The sequence below is a fragment of the Oncorhynchus masou genome, chromosome 11, assembly GCF_036934945.1.
Source record: "Oncorhynchus masou masou isolate Uvic2021 chromosome 11, UVic_Omas_1.1, whole genome shotgun sequence".
NCBI lineage: Eukaryota > Metazoa > Chordata > Actinopteri > Salmoniformes > Salmonidae > Oncorhynchus > Oncorhynchus masou.
The window spans coordinates 20446050-20466205 of NC_088222.1; the positions used below are offsets into that span (position 1 = coordinate 20446050).

Consider the following 20156-nt stretch of genomic DNA (forward strand, 5'->3'; position numbering starts at 1 on the left):
TCCATGTTTTAAACATATTGCAGTATCTCCCCATAGCAGTGAAAAAACATCTTGAAATAAATGTCTCTTCCAACATGACCACAAATAGTCTTATGAAGACTTAAAACTCAACACCTACAGAGGTCTTCTTTTTCTGTTTCCTTTAGAGAACATTATTATATTTTATTTACATACAATGATCATTTTTTAACAAGTCTAATGAGAAACTGAGTACCTTTCTTACTGAAGTTGAAATGGCATATCACATATACATCACACCATGGTTTGGTCAGGATATGTTAAAATGAAATATCTTTTCAAATCCAGCAGAACTGGAATTTCCTTGGCATAAAGGCAGTCCCCTGATCTTACATAATACACTCAACAAAAATATAAAACACATTTTCCATCCACACAAAAAGCTTATTTCTCTCACATTTTGTGCACAAATTTGTTTACATCCCTGTTAGTGAGCATTTCTCCTTTGTCAAGATAATCCATCCACCTGACAGGAGTGGCATATCAATAAGCTGATTAAACAGCATGATCATTACACAGGTGCATCTTGTGCTGGGGACAATAAAAGGCCACTCTGAAATGTACAGTTTTGTCACAAAACACAATGTCACAGATGTCTCAAATTGAGGGAGAATGCAATTTGCATGCTGACTGCAGGAATATCCACCAGATACTGACTGGTTTGAAGATCCATGGCCTTATTATTTTTTAAAGTTCTGTGATGCATGTTTGTATTCCCAGTCATTTGAAATCCATAGATTAGAGCCCAATTTATTTATTTCAATTGACTGATTTCCTTATATGAACTGTAACTAAGTAAAATATTTGAAATTGGTGCATGTTGCATTTATATTTTTGTTCAGTATGTCTGTCATAATATGTAAGACCCAGCATTTACTTCATATGATACAGCTGTCCATTCGCAAAGGCTAAAGCAAAGAATAAGGTCTGTACATGGGTAATGTGTGTTCAGGAGTATGTGGTTCATGTATTTGGCCATACAAGACAATATTTGGTTTACAAACAGCATGATAGCATAGGAGGTTCAGTCAGTTCTCTTTCCTATGTTCATCAATCACAACCTTGGCATGTGGACAGGATAAGCAGCATTACTGGAAGTTAGAACGGGTTGCAGTCCAGCCAAGAGGTTTCCAACATTTCATGACACCACTAAGTAGTAAAGAGAGAAACCAGTCCAAGTCTTTGCCCACTCATCTCTCTTGTTGTTGAATTGATAGCATGGATAGGTTGATTTCCTGTGTTTCGTCTTGAGTAGGTTGTAGGCAGAGGTTTGGTAGAGTTTGAGGGCAGTAGAGAGTAGGACAGTTGGAAAAGACACTGCTTGTTGATGGCTTGTATGGGTCTTAAAAACAACCCAGGTTTGCTTTCAGCCAAAGTCCTTTAATACCGTCTTTGTCACCATGGTGAGGCATGTAGTAACAGCTGGACAACCTAAAAAAAAATAAGGGAAAAAAATGACAATATTAGACACTCTTATAATTAGATACTTTGTCAATTGCATTTAAACAGTAAATAGAAGGCGCTAAGCATCCAACCCTCTAGTTACCAACCTATTAGCCTTTTGAGGCCAATCCTGCATTAATATTTCAGGATACTTACAGTTATCTGCTCTGCTCCATCTAGCTGACAGTGCATATCTCTGTGACCTTGCATGGCTATGTGTCCAGGCTGCTGCTTGGGTAGGCTGAGGAGATTCAGAGGGAGAGCTGGGGTGTGGTGTTTAGACTTAGGAGTTGGCTAGAGAGGCAGGCAGCGTGAGGGTACAGTCAGACAGGACAGGACAGTAGAGGCTAGGCAGAAGGGCTCATTTGAGACAGGGGCTGACCACGGTGGGCGTAGGGGGGTAAACCAGTGCCACGTTGACCCGCTCCGAACCATTCTTTGGGCAGATGATCTCAGTCAGCCCCTCGGGACGCGGCTGGCTTAGCAGCTCACCTGAGAGAGCGAGAGCGAGAGGGTTGGTAGAGAAGAGGGTGAGTTAGTTTATACAGTTGAAGTCGGAAGTTTATATACACCTTAGCGGCAGGGTAGCCTAGTGGTTAGAGTGTTGGACTAGTAATCGAAAGGTTGCAAGTTCAAATCCCCAAGCTGACAAGGTACAAATCTGTCGTCCTGCCCCTGAACAGGCAGTTAACCCACTGTTCCTAGGCTGTCATTGAAAATAAGAATTTGTTCTTAACTGACTAACCTAGTGAAATAAAATAAAGGTAAATTAAAATTAGCCAAATATGTTTAAACTCAGTTTCACAATTCCTGACATTTAATCCTAGTAAAAATTCCCCGTCTTAGGTCAGTTAGTATTGCCACTTTATTATAAGAATGTGAAATGTCAGAATAATAGAATAAACGATTTCAGCTTTTATTTCTTTCATCACATTCCCAGTGGGTCTGAAGTTTACATGCACTCAATTAGTATTTGGTAGTATTGTCTTTAAATTGTTTAACTTGGGTCAAACGTTTCAGGTAGCCTTCCACAAGCTTCCCACAACAAGTTGGGTGAATTTTGGCCCATTCCTCCTGACAGAGCTGGAGGAAAGGAGTCAGATTTGTAGGCCTCCTTGCTCGCACACGCTTTTTCTGTTCTGCCCACAAATTTTCTATGGGATTAAGGTCAGGGCTTTGTGATGGCCAATCCAATACCTTGACTTTGTTGTCCTTAAAAGTATGCTTGGGGTCATTGTCCATTTGGAAGACCCTTCGCGGCCAAGCTTTAACTTCCTGACTGATGTCTTGAGATGTTGCTCCAATATATCCACATAATTTTCATTCCTCATGATGCCATCTATTTTGTGGAGTGCACCAGTCCCTCCTGCAGCAAAACACCCCCAAAACATGATGCTGACACCCCCGTGCTTCACAGTTGGGATGGTATTCGTCGGCTTGCAAGCTTCCCCATTTTTCCTCCAAACATAATGGCCATTATGGCCAAACACTTCTATTTTTGTTTCATCAGACCAGAGGACATTTCTCCAAAAAGTACGATCTTTGTCCACATGTGCAGTTGCAAACCGTAGTCTGGCTTTTTTATGGCGGTTTTGGAGCAGTGGCTTCTTCCTTGCTGAGCGGCCTTTCAGATTATGTCCATATAGGACTTGTTTTACTGTGGATATAGATACTTTTGTACCTGTTTCCTCCAGCATCTTCACAAGGTCCTTTGCTGTTGTTCTGGGATTGATTTGCACTTTTCGCACCAAAGTACGTTCATCTCTAGGAGAAAGAATGTGTCTCCTTCCTGAGCGGTATGATGGCTGCGTGGTCCCATGGTGTTTATACTTGCGTACTATTGTTTGTAAAGATGAACTTGGTTCTTTCAGACGTTTGATGAACTTGGTACTTTCAGAAATTGCGCCCAAGGATGAACCAGACCTGTGGAGGTCTATAATTCTCTTTCCTGAGGTCTTGGCTGATTCCTTTTGATTTTCCCATGATGTCAAGCAAAGAAGCACTGAGCTTGAAGGTAGGCCTTGAAATACATCCACAGGTACACCACCAATTGACTCAAAATATGTCAATTAGCCTATCAGAAGCTTCTAAAGCCATGACATAATTTTCTGGAATTTTCCAAGCTGTTTAAAGGCACAGTCAACTTAGTGTATGTAAACATCTGACCCCACTGGAATTGTGATACAGTGAATTATAAGTGAAATAATCTGTCTGTAAACACTGTTGGAAAAATTACTTGCGTCATGCACAAAGTAGATGACCTAATCGACTTGCCAAAACTATAGTTTGTTAACAAGAAATTTGTGGAGTGGTTGAAAAACAAGTTTTAATGACTCCAACCTAAGTGTATGTAAACTTCCGACTTCAACTGTATATAATACTTAATTATCTAATTGACTGAGAGATTAGTTATCCAGTGATATCAGGATATGGTGGATTTTGTACAGGAGCCCAAGTCAATGTTTTGCCAAGATTGAAAGAGATTTGATCTGTAAAAAGACAACAGTTCTTTATTTGTTCCCTAGATGGCGATTTGACTTCATTACCACTGATTTCCAGAGCCCACTACAGAGCAAAATAAGCACAGTAACCACATGTTAAATTCCCTAGAGACCACAGGAGTGGAGGACTCCATCATCAGGCTTAATAATTGCAGATCAACTCATATTGAAAGGGTTTGTCATCATCAGCAAAATCACAAGGCACTGGCAGGTTGTTGGGAAATGTGTGTGTAAGTGAGAGAAAGAGCCTGTATGTGTATGTTTGACTGTGAACGAGCATGTGTGTGTTAATTATACAATTTCCTGTACTCAAGACCGTTTCCTGACTACCAGCACAGAACCGGCAGACACCTCAGCAGTAGAGTGACTTCAGAAAGTATTCACACCCCTTTACTTTTTCCAAATTTTGTTGTGTTACAGCCTGAATAAAATCAAGATTGTGTCACTGATCTACACACAATACCCCATAATATTAAAAAGTATTTTTTTTTTGTAAAACATTTGACAAATGAATAAAAAAATGAAAAAATATGTCTTGAGTCAATTAGTATTCCATCCTTTTGTTATTGCAAGACTAAATAAGTTCAGAAGTAAAAATTTGCTTGACAAATCACATAGGTTGCATGGTCTCATTCTGTGTTCAATAATAGAGGTTAACATGATTTTAGAATGACTACCCCATCTCTGTAACCCACACATACAAGTATCTGTAATGTCCCTCAATCCAGTAGTCAATTTCAAGCAGGGATTCAACCACAAAGATTAGCAGGTGTAAAAAAATGCAATAATAATAATAGTAATAATAATAAGCAGACACTGATCCCTTTAAGCATGGTATTAATTAGGCCTTGGATGGTGTATCAATACACCCAGTCACTACAAAGATACCGCCATCCTTCCTAACTCAGTTTCTGGAGAGGAAGGAAACTGCTCAGGAATTTCACCATGAGGCCAACGGTGATTTTAAAACAATTAGAGTTTAGTTGTGATATGAGAAAAATGAGAATGGATCAACATTGTAGTTACTCCACAATACTAACCTAAATTACAGAATGAAAAAAAGGTCTGTACAGAATACAAATATTCCAAAACATGCATCCTGTTTGAAACAAGTAATACTGCAAAAAGTGTGGCAAAGAAATGTACTGTTTGTCCTGAACACAAAGCTGTTTGGGGCAAATCCAACACATCACTGAGTACGACTCTTCATATTTTCAAGCATAGTTGTGACACATTATTTTATGGGTATGCTCATCATTGGCATGGACAAGGGAGTTTTTTCCCCCTAGTCCTAGGAATACAGCTAAACACAGGCAAAATCCTAGAAGAAACCTTGGTTCAGTCTGCTTTCCAACAGACACTGGGAGACACATTCACCTTTCAGCAGGGCAGTAACATCAAACACAAGGCCAAATCTACACTGAAGTTGCTTACCAAGATGACATTGAATGTTCCTGAGTGGAGTAGTTACGGTTTTGACTTTAATAGGATTGAACATCTATGGCAAGACTTGAAACATGCTTTCTAGCAATGATCAACAACCACCTTGACAGAACTTAAAGAATTGTATAAAGCCTAGTGGGCAAATATTGTTAAATCCAGGTGTGCAAAGCTCTTAGAGACAGAAAGACTCACATCTGTAATCTTTGCCAAAGGTGCTTCTAACATGTATTGTCCAAGGGAGGTGAATCCTTATCTAATCAAGATATATTTGTGCTTTATTTTGTATTTTTTAATAAATGTTAGAATTTGTCTTCCACTTTGACATTAGATTATTTTGTGTAGATCGTTGACCAAAAGTTACAATTAAATCCATTTTAATCCCATTTTGTAACACAACAAAATGTGGAAAACGTCAAGGGGTGTGAACACTCTCTGAAGGCACTGTAAGTCACATGCTCTGGCCTTCCAATTATGGGAAAAACTAAAACACTAGTCTGTCTCACTAACAGGCTGTAGCCCTACAACCAGCATGTTAAGTGAATGTTTAGAAAAACATGCCTGGCCTTCATTCCCTATCAAGGACCACTTCATATCTAACAAGCAGCATGTCAAACAGGCTTCAGTTGTTGGTACATAGATTTACTCATCTTCTTGATAACGAACAACTATTACCCATACACCTTAAGTAGTTTTGTTTAAATGGAGGGATCTCAGGGATTGACATTCAAGTCTAAAAGGCACACTTGCCCATCGGGCTAATTATGAGTATTTTTTGGTTGCCCGAAGATTATGATCATTTGCCCAAAAATATAAATGTGCTATTTACAGAAGTGCCATTATTGCCTGCTTTTCACCTACACATAGGGGAGGAACCAGAAAGATCAGTAATGGAATGATTTGTATTTTGGCTGTTATCAGTAAAAAAAATAGACTGAACTTGCCAGATTGCCATAAAATGTCCATCTTTCACTTAAACAATGGGGAGGAACCAGAAAGATCAGTTTTAGGCTACTGGAATTCTTTGCAATTTAGTTGTTTTCACTGTTGGTTTTTTTTCCACTGTGTTTTTTTTTGCAACTTTAGAGCAGGCTCAACTTGCGCGACTGCTTAGTTCACTTGGTTTACTAGGCAATATGGCAACCCTGAAAGACCTATTCCCTTCATTTCAGAACAATAGCAGGACCAGAGCAGGTACAGCATGACTGAACAGAATCAGGAAAACAGCAAAAACCTAAAACAAACATCCCAATTCCTTCATCCTCTGCTGCATCCTTGATGGAAGGAAACTAGTTCTAAAAGTAGTCCTAAGTGGCACAGCCAGGGTTCCTCCAAACGCTGTCAGCCAGTCCACAACTAACAGGGTATGGAATGTTGTGCAGGAGTTTGTTTGTGATGCTGGGTATTGGTCTGATTGAGGCAGGCAGAAACAATAGGCTGTTACATCATTCGTCACTCAATAACATTATGGTCATCCTGCCTGGCTGCCTCCACCTCTGACAGTAATGCAGTGCAGCACATACTAAAGCCACGCACTGTCTGTACAAACAGTCTGACCACACACTGCTACTATAACCGGCTGGATCATGTACTCACATAGTGTTTTGAAGGCCATGAGAATACAGTAGTTAAATCCTGTCAGTAATACTATGTCAATACATTCTATCATTATACAAGGGTTTTATTATAACATCTCTATTGCATGCTGGAAAGGTAAACCCAATCAATCTTTTATAGAAAGAGAGAGAGAAATACAAAGAGAGCAAGAGACAGGGCACAAAACAGAGCACAAGGAGAGAGAGGGAGAGAACATTGCATGCTACTTTTGCTGTGCAAGCTATACTCCCCTGTACATGTTCAGAGCTCACATGGTTTTTATGGTTAAGCTATGGGAATGGATTAGGCCTCACTGTTAAACCCTTTTCATTGGCTAAATACTGCTGCACCCCTCTTGTTATGAGCAAATCATAATTGGCACTAAAAACCTCTGTTAGGCATCTGCCTAGAGAGCTCACTAATATTGCATTGACCCATCACCAGGATGATCTGGGCTTATCTGCTACAGACACAGATTGACCTGGATTCACTATCTGAAACCTCATATCCTCCAGACCTGCTGGATCAACAAACTGTAGCTCCAGTATGGTCTCATGGGCTGACTGTGTGACTATGTCTGAGTGTCACCATGCAGTAAAACTAGAACCCTCTTAGCAACCCTATCCGAAAGGTAATGGGGATAGTTAGTTACCAAGGATATGGCTAGTTACCATGGTTGATATTTTCTCTGGTCTTGGTATTTCTAATTAATTTCAAGCGGTGTCCATTTCTTTTTCTGTCTTTTGTCCTGGTTCTGAAACAATGGTGTTCACACATATTTTATTTCCCACACTCAACAGCATAATGTACACTGAGTGTACAAAACATCAGGAACACCTTTCTACTATTGCATTGCACCTCCTTTTGCCCTCAGAACAGCCTCAATTTGCCAGGGCATGGACTCTACACAGGGTCTTTCCACAGGAATGCTGGCCCATGTTGACTCCAATGCTTCCCACAGTTGTGTCAAGTTGGCTGGATGTCCTTTGAGTGGTGGACTATTCTTGATACACACAGGAAACTGTTCGGTGTGAAAAACCCAGCAGCGTTGCAGTTCATGACACACTCAAACCTGTGCCGGTCTTGGTATTTATTGTCCTGTTAAATAGGTGTGATTTGTACAGCATTTTGATTGTAGTGTTGCCGTACACTGTAAAACAGTCAATGTATAACATTAGTTTGCTATACAGGACGTCCTGACATGATGTATTAGTGGTTCCTTCCTGAGAATGTTGCTGGCTCCAGATCTCTCTGTGTGGAAATAGGGGGAGGGAGTCTGTTACAGGAAGCAGCACAGATGCTGAATCACACAGCCAGTTATCTCTGCCTCTTCATCTTGGTCAGAGAGAGTCAGACTGAGAACACTAGTCTCACCTTCATCACTGCTGACTGGGTGTCAGCTAGTAATGCAGTATGCAGATGGATAGAGGAATCGGTTACCCTGACATCAGGGACTAGGAATGTGCAATTCATCTCAACTCCCAATTCCCCCTCCTCACTGAAATATCATCAGCAGGCAGGTAGAATAATGAGCCTGTACATTCCTGTGCTACTGCTCTGCCCTGCTGGGCTTGATCTTCTGCCAGGCCCTCCATTTCTGCTCTTTCTCTCTTTAATTCTCCAGAGAGCTCTACCGCTGCCTCCATAAAAGGAAAACTGATATTTCTCCAGAATTGCTATTAAAAAGAGTCCTTTCCCTGTCTCTAAGAAAGTCCCAGTAGGATGCTGAACATGTTTGGAAATAAGAGTGTCACGCCCTGACCTTAGAGATCCTTTTTATTCTCTATTTTGGTTAGGTCAGGGTGTGGACTAGGGTGGGTAGTCTAGTTTTTTCATTTCTATGTTGGACTGGTATGGTTCCCAATCAGAGGCAGCTGTCTATCGTTGTCTCTGATTGGGGATCATTTTTAGGCAGCCTTCTCTCACTGTTATTTTGTGGAATCTTGTTTTTGTGTAGTCTCTGTGAGCACTCCATTTCTTCCAGTTTCGTTTGTTTCTATATTGTTTTGGTAAGTTTCTATAATTAAACATGTGGAACTCTACGCATGCTGCGCCTTGGTCCATTTATTCTATCAACGAGCGTGACAGAGTTTAGAACGTCCACGTCTGATCCTTTCACAATGGACTCCAGAGGCCTCAGTCCCTTCCTTTCCCTTCCACTTCTCCTTCTTTTGTTTCCTGACATTAGCAGCATGATCAGAGAGGGAGGGGGCAAAGAGGGTTTGGGGGTTGGAGGAGGGTGCTCATTTCAAAGAAGGCTATTGACAATGATCGATGACAATACACACAAAGAGATGGGTGGAGAAGAGGGACATGTTTCTGAGGGTGTCTGGCTCCATTACATTCACTTTCATATGTCTTTCTCTGTACAGTTTGTTTCTGTAGGAAGATCCGATGTGTCACTTATGGTCAGGCCGCATCTCTGCAAAGGGAATGACCCCCAGCATCCAATCAACAGACTGATTTTACAGGCCTTGTACCGCCTCCTCCATTCCTTCACGTCATAATTTTCCCAAGTTCCAATCAACATCGTCTGATTTTACACATTAATTTCCTCTTACTCATCTCATCCATAGGTTACATGATTAACCAATAAAACAGAGGGGTCCATATCTCTCTGTGTGGAAATAGGGGGAGGGAGTCTTTCCACACTTCTCTCCCCAATGGTAGCTGAGAACTCAAAATCACACTGGGGTTTGAAGGAGCTCTTTTTTTGTTTTTTTTGTAGAATTTTTACCCCTTTTTCTCCCCAATTTCATGGTGTCCAATTGTTGTAGTAGCTACTATCTTGTCTCATCGCTACAACTCCCATACGGGCTCAGGAGAGACGAAGGTTGAAAGTCATGCATCCTCCGATACACAACCCAATCAGCCGCACTGCTTCTTAACACAGCGCACATCCAACCCAAATGTGCCGGAGGAAACACCGTGTACCTGGCAACCTTGGTTAGCGCGCACTGCGCCCGTCCCGCCACAGGAGTCGCTGGTGCGCGATGAGACAAGGACATCTCTACCGACCAAGCCCTCCCTAACCCGGACGACGCTAGGCCAATTGTGCGTCGCCCCACGGACCTCCCGGTCTCGGCCAGTTACGACAGAGCGCGAACCCAGAGTCTCTGATGGCACAGCTGGTGCTGCAGTACAGCGCCCTTAACCACTGCGCCACCCGGGAGGCCTTGAAGGAGCTCTTGATTGGATTGATACAAAGTTATTCACAGGGAAATTACTTGTCAGCTGTTCATTGGCAGTTACTTTGTCAGTAACTGTCAATGCCATGACAAAGCTGGTAGTGTGCCCAGGTCAGGCCTAAAGCAAACAGGGCTGCCAGCTAGCTGCCTTCTGCCCTGTCACTCCACATGAATGAGGGGAGAGAGGATAACTTTTTACAGCTAACTCAACAGCCATGGATGAAAAACTACATCAAAACGAAGTTCACACAGAGAACAAACACACTGAGCATGTTACAGCCATATCCATAATCACCATTAAGGCAAAACAGGGCAGAGGGAGGGATTGGACAAATAACAAAATATTATATTTGGTCTCAAAACTGAAATCTGCTTAGATCACAGCAAAGGGATTTCAGGAACCAATTCCACAGTTTAATCCCCCAACCCCATGGATAATGGTCCTCGTGATAACATCTACACATGCCCCAGGCAGCCACACCCCTCTACTGCAGCATTACACGTGCCTGTCATAAGAGTAAACAGAGAAATTATTATTCTCTTAAAGCATGTCCACTGAAAGGAGAACATAACATTACACACTACACACCCCTACCAACCTCTGTCTGCCTACACAGCCTGCAGCCCCCTCTCCCGTCTGTCTGTCTGTCTGTCTGTCTGTCTGTCTGTCTTTCTGTCTGTCTGTCTGTCTGTCTGTCTGTGTCTGTCTCTCTGTGTCTGTCTGTCTGTGTCTGTCTGTCTGTGTCTGTCTGTCTGTCCTGTCTGTCTGTCCTGTCTGTCTGTGTGTGTTGGGGGGGACATGTTTAACTATACTTGTGAGGACCAGAAGTCCCCAAGAATAGTAAACAAACCATAAATTAGACCAACTGGGGACAACACGGTCCACACAAGGAAAAAGGCTATTTAACAATTTACATTTTTAAGTATCGACGCATAGCAATTCGAATGATTCGGAGGTTCAAAACTCTAGTCTGCGCTCAACTCTAGAGGAGTTGATGTACTTGGCAAAGCACACAATGGCCACACAATTGGAGAGGCTGTGTGTGTGTGTGAAAGAACCCCCACTGCCCAATCATCCATAAGCATGCACACTAACACACCTCTACACACACACCAGAGGAGGATCTCTACAAACTCCTGTGTGCTAATGAGTCACACAGGACTGACTGCAGTTTCTGTTGAAACAGCCTAAATAAACAGCCTGAATAATCTGACAGGGAATCAACCTGTATACGGGATTCTCCACATCATGTGCATCTTTGAAAATATATGAACGACAGATATCTAAGGCTGTGTTTAGAGAGGCTTCCCAATTCTGATGGTTTTTCCACTAATTGGTCTTTTGACCAATCACATCAGATCTTTTTCAGGGCTAATCTGATTGGTCAAAATTAGTAAAGGGAAGAAAATCCTAATTGGGCTGCCTGTCTAAATGCAGCCTAAGAATGTCAGGTTTATGGACTCATGTCAGAAATGACCTCACTTTGTAACACCTGGTGTGTTGCTTTAAATACTGCATTTGAACTAAGCTCCAGGAATACTGTTTATTGTGTTGTAATTACATCCTGTAATAAACTATATCAATACAGTCCTAACAATCTATTACGTTTTCAGTGGCGCATTCAATAGTGCTGAGTGATTAGGTTGTTTTGAGGACAGCTCGGTTTTGTTTTGAATCGTTAAAAAATTATGTTTCCATAATTTTTTGGATATTAAATGCACTATACATTGTGGGTTGAATTTCATAACAGAATAACAGAATAAAACAATTCATAAAAGTTATATGATGGTAGTTAATGCCCATTACTGCTTCACTTATTAACCATCATTTATTCACATAACTTTAATAAAATATTTTGTGGTATATGACCAATTTACCATGGCTAAGGGCTGTATCCATGTTGCCAGCCCTTATTGGTCATATACCACAAACACCTGAGGTACCTTATTGCTATTATAAACTGGTTACCAATGTAATTAGAACAGTACAAATAAATGTTCTTTTTAGGGTGATTTATCAGGACAGACAAGACTAGCCTGTATCTCAACAACCTCAAATCGGTACATAAGATCACCTTTCACTTCTTCAGGTGAAGTGTCCTCTGTCCTGCAGTTCAACAGGCCCACACATGTCCCTCATCAGCAGCCTACCATTTGACACATTCACAGAGAAGTGAGGGAAAGACAAGTTCAGGTTGGCTGTACATAGTCAGATCAGTTCAGGTTATTCCTGTAAAGTAGATCAGTGTGACTCATACAGTTAGATCAGGAACTAAGGGTGTTTAAATGTCAGAGTGTTGTTGAGACAGTGACCTTTGACTTTCTAGTAAACAGATCAGACATCTTGGACAGTAGAGAAGACACAGCGCTTGGGTTGCTACCAGTCATGGAAGCACCCATGCAGCAGTGCCTGGTGTGGGCGTAAGTGAGCAGTGAGCGAGAGGGATGCAGAGGGCAGAGGACACAGCCAGCTGCTCTGAGATCACAACCAGATGCCAGCAGCTCGGTCAGAGGATTAGCACCACAGTGGGTTAAACAACAATAAGGCCAAGCACGTCACATGAAGCACCCGGGCCACACTAGTCACGATCAACACATTGCCAGACATAGACTGACATATAGCACAGTACCACACACAGTGCCACACACACACACACACACACACACACACAGTGCCACACACAGTGCCACACACACACACACACACACACACACACACACACACACACACACACACACACACACACAAACAGAGAGAGAGAGAGAGCTTAGCAGCCTTCTAGTGGTCAGATGTAGTTGAGTCAGGGCTGTGCGCTAATGAGATTTCCACACAGGCAGCTAACTGCTCTGCCCACTCTGTACTGTATTGGTGAGAAGGCCCAGGCCCAGACAGAACACCAGTCAAATGTCTTAATGAAAACCACAGGCCCCTAATAGCTCTTTCTACTTTGCATAACACACATTTTTATCACTAGGGTCATTACCTGCATAATGAGGGTTTTAGATGACCAAACGCCCTGTTTTCTTCCTAGCCTGTCTGTGACAACGTCTGGTGTGGAAAGTACATTTTGGTCTGGGTAGCCTCAGCCAAGACCTACTCTGTCTCTGTTAACAATTCTGCAATCTGATTGCCTTTGGGTGTTGGGACTCGCTTTCCTTACCCGGCAAACGTACCACCAAAGCTTTCCACTTTTAGTTGCTGCGTCAAATTGGACCGCCACCTCAATGACTGACTATATTTGTTTATGAACAATGCACAGCGCCAGAAAGTGGGCTGGATAATTACACAGAGTTTCCTTCTTAGGCCAGTCGATCAGAATTGACTAATTCCATGAGCTGACGTGATGGGGACAGGGTGACGAATTTGGTTGCCATCTGGGTTGGGGTCAACTTAATTTAAATTCCAGTCAATTCAGGAAGTACACTTAAATTCCAAATTAAATTCTGTTCAATGCTTTTCAACTACGAAAATTAGGAATTGGAATGTGGTTTACTTTCTGAATTGACTGGAATTTCAATGGAATTGACCCCAACCCTGGTGGCCACTAAATAAATAAATATTTCCTACATTTGGGCTCAGATCAGCAGATTGCACAAACAGTAGTTTGTGACTCTTGGACTCATTCTACAGTGAGAGAAAGCAGTCCAGAGGACATTTTAGAGGCTAAAATCTGTGGACGACCAGACTCTTCACTGGATCAAACCAGGAGCTGGGAAATGACTAAAGGTTACACAGACATAGACTGGAGACACGACTATCTTAGAGACTGCTTAACAAAGAGAGACAGGAAGATATCGTGAACATTTTCTCAAACACGTTAAATTAGATGAAACTTGTTTGAACAGCGAGCGGCTCCTGCCTCCTGAAATGGATGGGCCCATAGCCTGAGGAATGTGTGCCCTACTTCTCTGTCAGAGGAGATGCCTAAAAAATGGCCCATTCTGGCCATTCAACAGAGGGTTGCCTTGGAATCTGTGGAGTTGGGCCTGCCCTGCAAACAGAGTGGCCCTGCAAAAACTCTAGGGACCTTTAAGATGGAGAGGGGAAGGTGTGTGTGTGGGGGGGGCTTCCAGTAGCACCTTTGTGTTCAAGATGGCTGTGGTTAAAGTGGAGCTTAATCCAGGCAGGCAGAGAGGGGAGTTTAATCACAGGGGCATTATCCTGCATACAACTACACTAAAGAGAGGGGAGGAGGCGACAGTAACATAGTGCAGACAGGCTCCTATCATAGCCAGGGTAGAAAAATGAGCTGGGATAAATATCTAATTAATACAAAAATTACTACGTCACTTCTAGTCATCTGATGGTTATGGAAGGAGTACTAGAAGACCATTATATTCTCCCCTGTACATTGCATTTGTATGTACTTAGAGACAGCTGCTGGTCATCTGCTCGGACAGTGGTGCGTGTACGCACGAGCGCACACGCTGCAGGGCCAGATGTTAACATCTGCTGATCACCCTGCTGCAGCACAGCAGGCAGAGCAGCCCCAATGTGCTCCTCTCACTGAAGCTGTCCAATCACATTAAAATCAGACCACTCACACTGATGGGCCTGGCTGATAAGGATGACATAAGGCCCCAAATTACCATCATGTTGATTTTGGACTGACACAATCATGGCTTTATTCTAAAGGAATGCTAATTAAGCAATAAGGCCAATATACCAGTTAAGGGCTGTTCGTATGCAAGACGCAACGCAGAGTGCCTGAATACAGCCCTTAGCCGTGGTATATTGGTCATATACCACAAACACCCGAGGTGCCTTATTGCCATTATAAACTGGTTACCAATGTAACTAGAACAGTAAAAATAAATGTTTTGTCATACCCGTGGTATACCGTCTCATATACCACGACTGTCAGCCAATCAGCATTTGGGTCTCGAACCACCCAGTTCATAATATACAGTAATGCACTTTTGGATATCTGTTTAAACGCTGGGTTCTGTGTATCGGCTTGTAGCATGGACAGATACGCAACAACGAAATGACTAAACATGGGTTTAACTTTGTCAATTGGTGACTGTATCACACAGGCAAATACACCATATGACGTGACTATTAAATATGCCTCAGTCTGCCCCAGGAAAATGGGAGAGAAAGTGAGAGAGAAAGCGAGAGAGATTCCCTCTCCTAAATGAATGTAATGATTGTCCGCTCGAGCAAAAAAGCTAATTTTTCCTGTGTCTTCAAGGTAAAGAATGCTCACATTCAAATATAGCCTATATCAAAACATTGCAAAGGAACACAGTTCAGTATCCTCTTAAAAAAAAGCAGCTAGAGCATTGGATATACATTAATTACATGGTAATATGGTAAAATATGAAAGAAACCATATATACACACACACAAAAGTATGTGGACACCCCTTAAAATTAGTGGATTTGGCTATTTCAGCCACAACCGTTGCTGACATGTATATAAAATTGAGCACACAGCAGTGCAATCTCCATAGACAAACAGTGGCAGTAGAATGGCCCGTACTGAAGAGCTCTGTGACTTTCAACGTGGTACCGTCATAGGATGCCACCTTTCCAACATGTCAGTTCGCCAAATTTCTGCCCTGTGAGAGCTTCCCCGATCAACTGTAAGTGCTGTTATTGTGATGTTGAAATGTCTAGTAGCAACAATGGCTCAGCTACGAAGTGGTAGGCCACACAAGCTCACAGAACGGGACCACCAAATGCTGAAGCGTATAAAAATCTGTAACGATGTGCACTGAGAGTCGTGAACCAAGTACAGGGAGTGAGTGTTTTAATAAATAAATGCAACATAGTACAAAATAAGAAACACGAAAACTGAACAGACATCACACAGGAACAGAAACAATAATTTTATTTCACCTATATTTAACCAGGTAGGCTAGTTGAGAACAAGTTCTCATTTGCAACTGCGACCTGGCCAAGATAAAGCGTAGCAATTCGATACATACAACACAGACTTACACATGGAATAAACAAAACATACAGTCAATAATACAGTAGAACAAAAGAAAATAAAAAGTCTGTATACAGTGAGTGCAAATGAGGTAAGTTAAGGAAATAAATAGGCCATGGTGGCGAAGTAATTACAATATAGCAATTAAACACTGGAATGGTAGATCGGTAGAAGATGAATGTGCAGGTAGAGATACTGGGGTGCAAAGGAGCAAAATAAATAAATAAATACATACCAGTATGGGGATGAGGTAGGTAGATAGATGGGCTGTTTACAGATGGGCTATGTACAGGTGCAGTGATCTGTAAGCTGCTCTGACAGCTGGTGCTTAAAGCTAGTGAGGGAGATGTGAGTCTCCAGCTTCAGAGATTTTTGCAATTCGTTCTAGTCATGGGCAGCAGAGAACTGGAAGGAAAGACGACCAAAGGAGGAATTGGCTTTGGGGGTGACCAGTGAGATATACCTGCTGGAGCGCGTGCTACGAGTGGATGCTGCTATGGTGACCAGTGAGCTGAGATAAGGAGGGGCTTTACCTAGCAGAGACTTGTAGATAACCTGTAGCCGGTGGGTTTGGCGACGAGTATGAAGCGAAGGCCAACCAACGAGAGCGTACAGGTCACAATGGTGAGTAGTGTATGGGGCTTTGGTGACAAAACAGATGGCACTGTGATAGACTGCATCCGGTTTGTTGAGTAGAGTGTTGGAGGCTATTTTATAGATGACATCACCGGAGTCGAGGATCGGTAGGATAGTCAGTTTTACGAGGGTATGTTTGGCAGCATGAGTGAAGGATGCTTTGTTGCGATATAGGAAGCCGATTCTAGATTTAATTTTGGATTGGAGATGCTTAATGCGAGTCTGGAAGGAGAGTTTACAGTCTAACCAGACACCCAGGTATTTGTAATAGTCCACGTATTCTAAGTCAGAGCCGTCCAGAGTAGTGATGCTGGACGGGCGAGCAGGTGTGGGCAGTGATCTATTGAATAGCATGCATTTAGTTTTACTTGCGTTTAAGAGCAGTTGGAGGCCACGGAAGGAGAGTTGTGGCATTGAAGCTCGTCTGGAGGTTAGTTAACACAGTGTCCAAGGAGGGGCCAGAAATATACAGAATGGTGTCGTCTGCATAGAGGTGGATCAGAGAATCACCAGCAGCAAGAGCAACATCATTGATGTATACAGTAAAGAGGGTCGGCCCGAGAATTGAACCCTGTGGCACACCCATAGAAACTGTCAGAGGTCCGGACAACAGGCCCTCCGATTTGACACACTTAACTATATCAGAGAAGTAGTTGGTAAACCAGGCGATGCATTCATTTGAGAAACCAAGGCTGTCGAGTCTGCCAATAAGAATGTTGTGATTGACAGAGTCGAAAGCCTTGGCCAAGTCGATGAATACGGCTGCACAGTAATGTCTCTTATCGATGGCGGTTATGATGTCGTTTAGAACCTTGAGCGTGGCTGAGGTGCACCCATGACCAGCTCTGAAACCAGATTGCATAGCAGAGAAGGTATGGTGGGATTCGAAATGGTCAGTAATCCGTTTGTTAACTTGACTTTCGAAGGCCTTAGAAAGACAGGGTAGGATAGATCATCGGTCTGTAGCAGTTTGTGTCTAGAGTGTCACCCCCTTTGAAGAGGGGGATGACCGCGGCAGCTTTCCAATCTTTGGGAATCTCAGACGATACGAAAGAGAGGTTGAACAGGCTAGTAATAGGGGTTGCAACAATTTCGGCAGATAATTTTAGAAAGAGGGGTTCCAGATTGTCTCGCCTGGCTGATTTGTAGGGGTCCAGATTTTGCAGCTCTTTCGGAACATCAGCTATCTGGATTTGGGTAAAGGAGAAATGGTGGGGGCTTTGGCGGGGTGCTGTGGAGGGTGCTGGGCAGTTGACCGGGGTATGGGTAGCCATGTGGAAAACATGGCCAGCCGTAGAGAAATGCTTATTGAAATTCTCAATTACTGTGGATTTATCGGTGGTGACAGTGTTTCCTAGCCTCAGAGCAGTGGGCAGCTGGGAGGAGGTGCTCTTATTCTCCATGGACTTTACAGTGTTCCAGAACTTTTTTGAGTTAGTACTACAGGATGCAAATTTCTGTTTGAAAAAGCTTGCCTTAGCTTTTCTAACTGCCTGTGTATATTTGTTCCTAACTTCCCTGAAAGGTTGCATATCACGGGGGCTATTCAATGCTAATGCAGAACGCCACAGGATGTTTTTGTGCTGGTCAAGGGAAGACAGGTCGGGAGTGAACCAAGGATTATATCTATTCCTAGTTCTACATTTTTTTGAGAGGGGCATGCTTATTTAAGATGGTGAGGAAGGCACTTTTAAAGAATAGCCAGGCATCATCTACTGACGGGATGAGGTCAATGTCATTCCAGGATACCCCAGCCAGGTCGATTAGAAAGGCCTGCTCGCAGAAGTGTTTCAGGGAGCGTTTGACAGTGATGAGGGATGGTCGTTTGGTCGCCGACCCATTACGGATGCAGGCAATGAGGCAGTGATTGCTGAGATCTTGATTGAAAACAGCAGAGGTGTATTTGGAGGGGAGTTAGTTAGGATGACATCTATGAGTGTTTACTGATTTGGGGTTGTACCTGGTAGGTTAATTGATAATTTGCGTGAGATTGAGGGCATCAAGATTAGATCGTAGGATGGTCGGGGTGTTAAGCATGTCCCAGTTTAGGTCTGAGGGGCCTGAGGGGCCTGTTGGAGTCCTCGGGCAGATTATGTCGGTATTCCAGTCGTAGGGGATCTGCGGGGTTCCATGCCCCGTACCGGCTCTAGAAGCGGTCCGGATATTGTAGCCCAGGAGTATGCGTCGGTGGTAGCACAGGAGCCCTGGCCGGGCTAGCTTCAAGCTAATTGGTGCTTGCTCTGGGATGGAAACGCTAGCCAGGAGTAGTCATCCGGGATTGCGGTTAGCTAGTTGTGAAGATCCAGATGAAAATGTTCAGTTTGCGGTAGGAATCCTGAGATAAAAATAATAGGTCCGTTATGCTCTGGTTAGAGTCACGTTGTTCGAATTGGCGAGAGCTTTCCGAGCTGAAGGTTAGCTGATGACCGCTGGTAATGGTTTGCTGACTGATAGCTGGTAGTTAAGCTGGCTAGCTTCAGTTGAGGGATTCCAGATCTCAACTGTAATTATAAATACTTTCGAAAAAAGCAGATCCACGCTACATTGGGTGAGGCAGGTTGCAGGAGAGTATTTAGATGTTGAGTTTTAGCAAAATATTTTAAAAGATATGCGAAGAAAAATATGCAAAACGATATATACATGGGACAGGACAAAGACGTCTGACTGCTACGCCATCTTGGATTGTATGCCTGGAGAAGGAACCAAAGGGAGTGACATATATAGGGAAGGTAATCAGGGAAGTGATGGAGTCCAGGTGAGTCTGATGATGCGCAGGTGCGTGTAAAGGTGACAGGTGTGCGCCATAACGAGCAGCCTGGTGACCTAGAGGCCGGAGAGGGAGCACACGTGACACTCACTACCAAGTTCCAAACTGCCTCTGGAAGTAACGTCAGCACAAAAACTGTTCGTCGGGGGCTTCATGAAATGGGTTTCCATGGCCGAGCAGCCGCACACAAGACTAAGATCACCATGCACAATACCAAGTGTCGGTTGGAGTGGTGTAAAGCTCCCCGCCATTGGACTCTGAAGAAGTGGAAACGCTTTCTCTGGGGAGATAAATCACGCTTCACCATCTGACAGTCCAACTAACTAATCTGGGTTTTACGGATGCCAGGAAAACGCTACCTGCCCCAATGCATGTTTGGTGAAGGAGAAATAATGACCAGGGGCTGTTTTTCATGGTTCGGACTAGGCCCCTTAGTTCCAGTGAAGGGAAACGTTAAGGCTACAGCACACAATTACATTTTAGAAGATTCTGTGCTTCCAACATTGTGGAAACAATTTGGAGAAGAACTTATCCTGATTCAGGATGACAATGCCCCCGTGAGGGAACAAAGCGAGGTCCATACAGAAATGGTTTGTCAAGATCAGTGTGGAAGAACTTGACTGGCCTGC

The 20156-nt window shown here is 43.0% G+C and overlaps 1 protein-coding gene across 1 annotated transcript in view; it reads right to left on the bottom strand.

Moving 5' to 3' along the window:
* Positions 1-125: 125 nt before the first annotated feature.
* The window catches only part of LOC135548288 (malignant fibrous histiocytoma-amplified sequence 1 homolog), a 39402-nt gene continuing 19371 nt past the window's right edge, over positions 126-20156 (bottom strand). Inside the window, exons 2-3 of the mRNA XM_064977736.1 lie at positions 1618-1953; positions 126-1449 (exon numbers count right to left, since the gene is read on the bottom strand). Coding sequence (XP_064833808.1) covers positions 1823-1953 — 131 coding nt within the window. The 3' untranslated portion in view covers positions 126-1449; positions 1618-1822. The remainder of the gene's footprint in view (positions 1450-1617; positions 1954-20156) is intronic.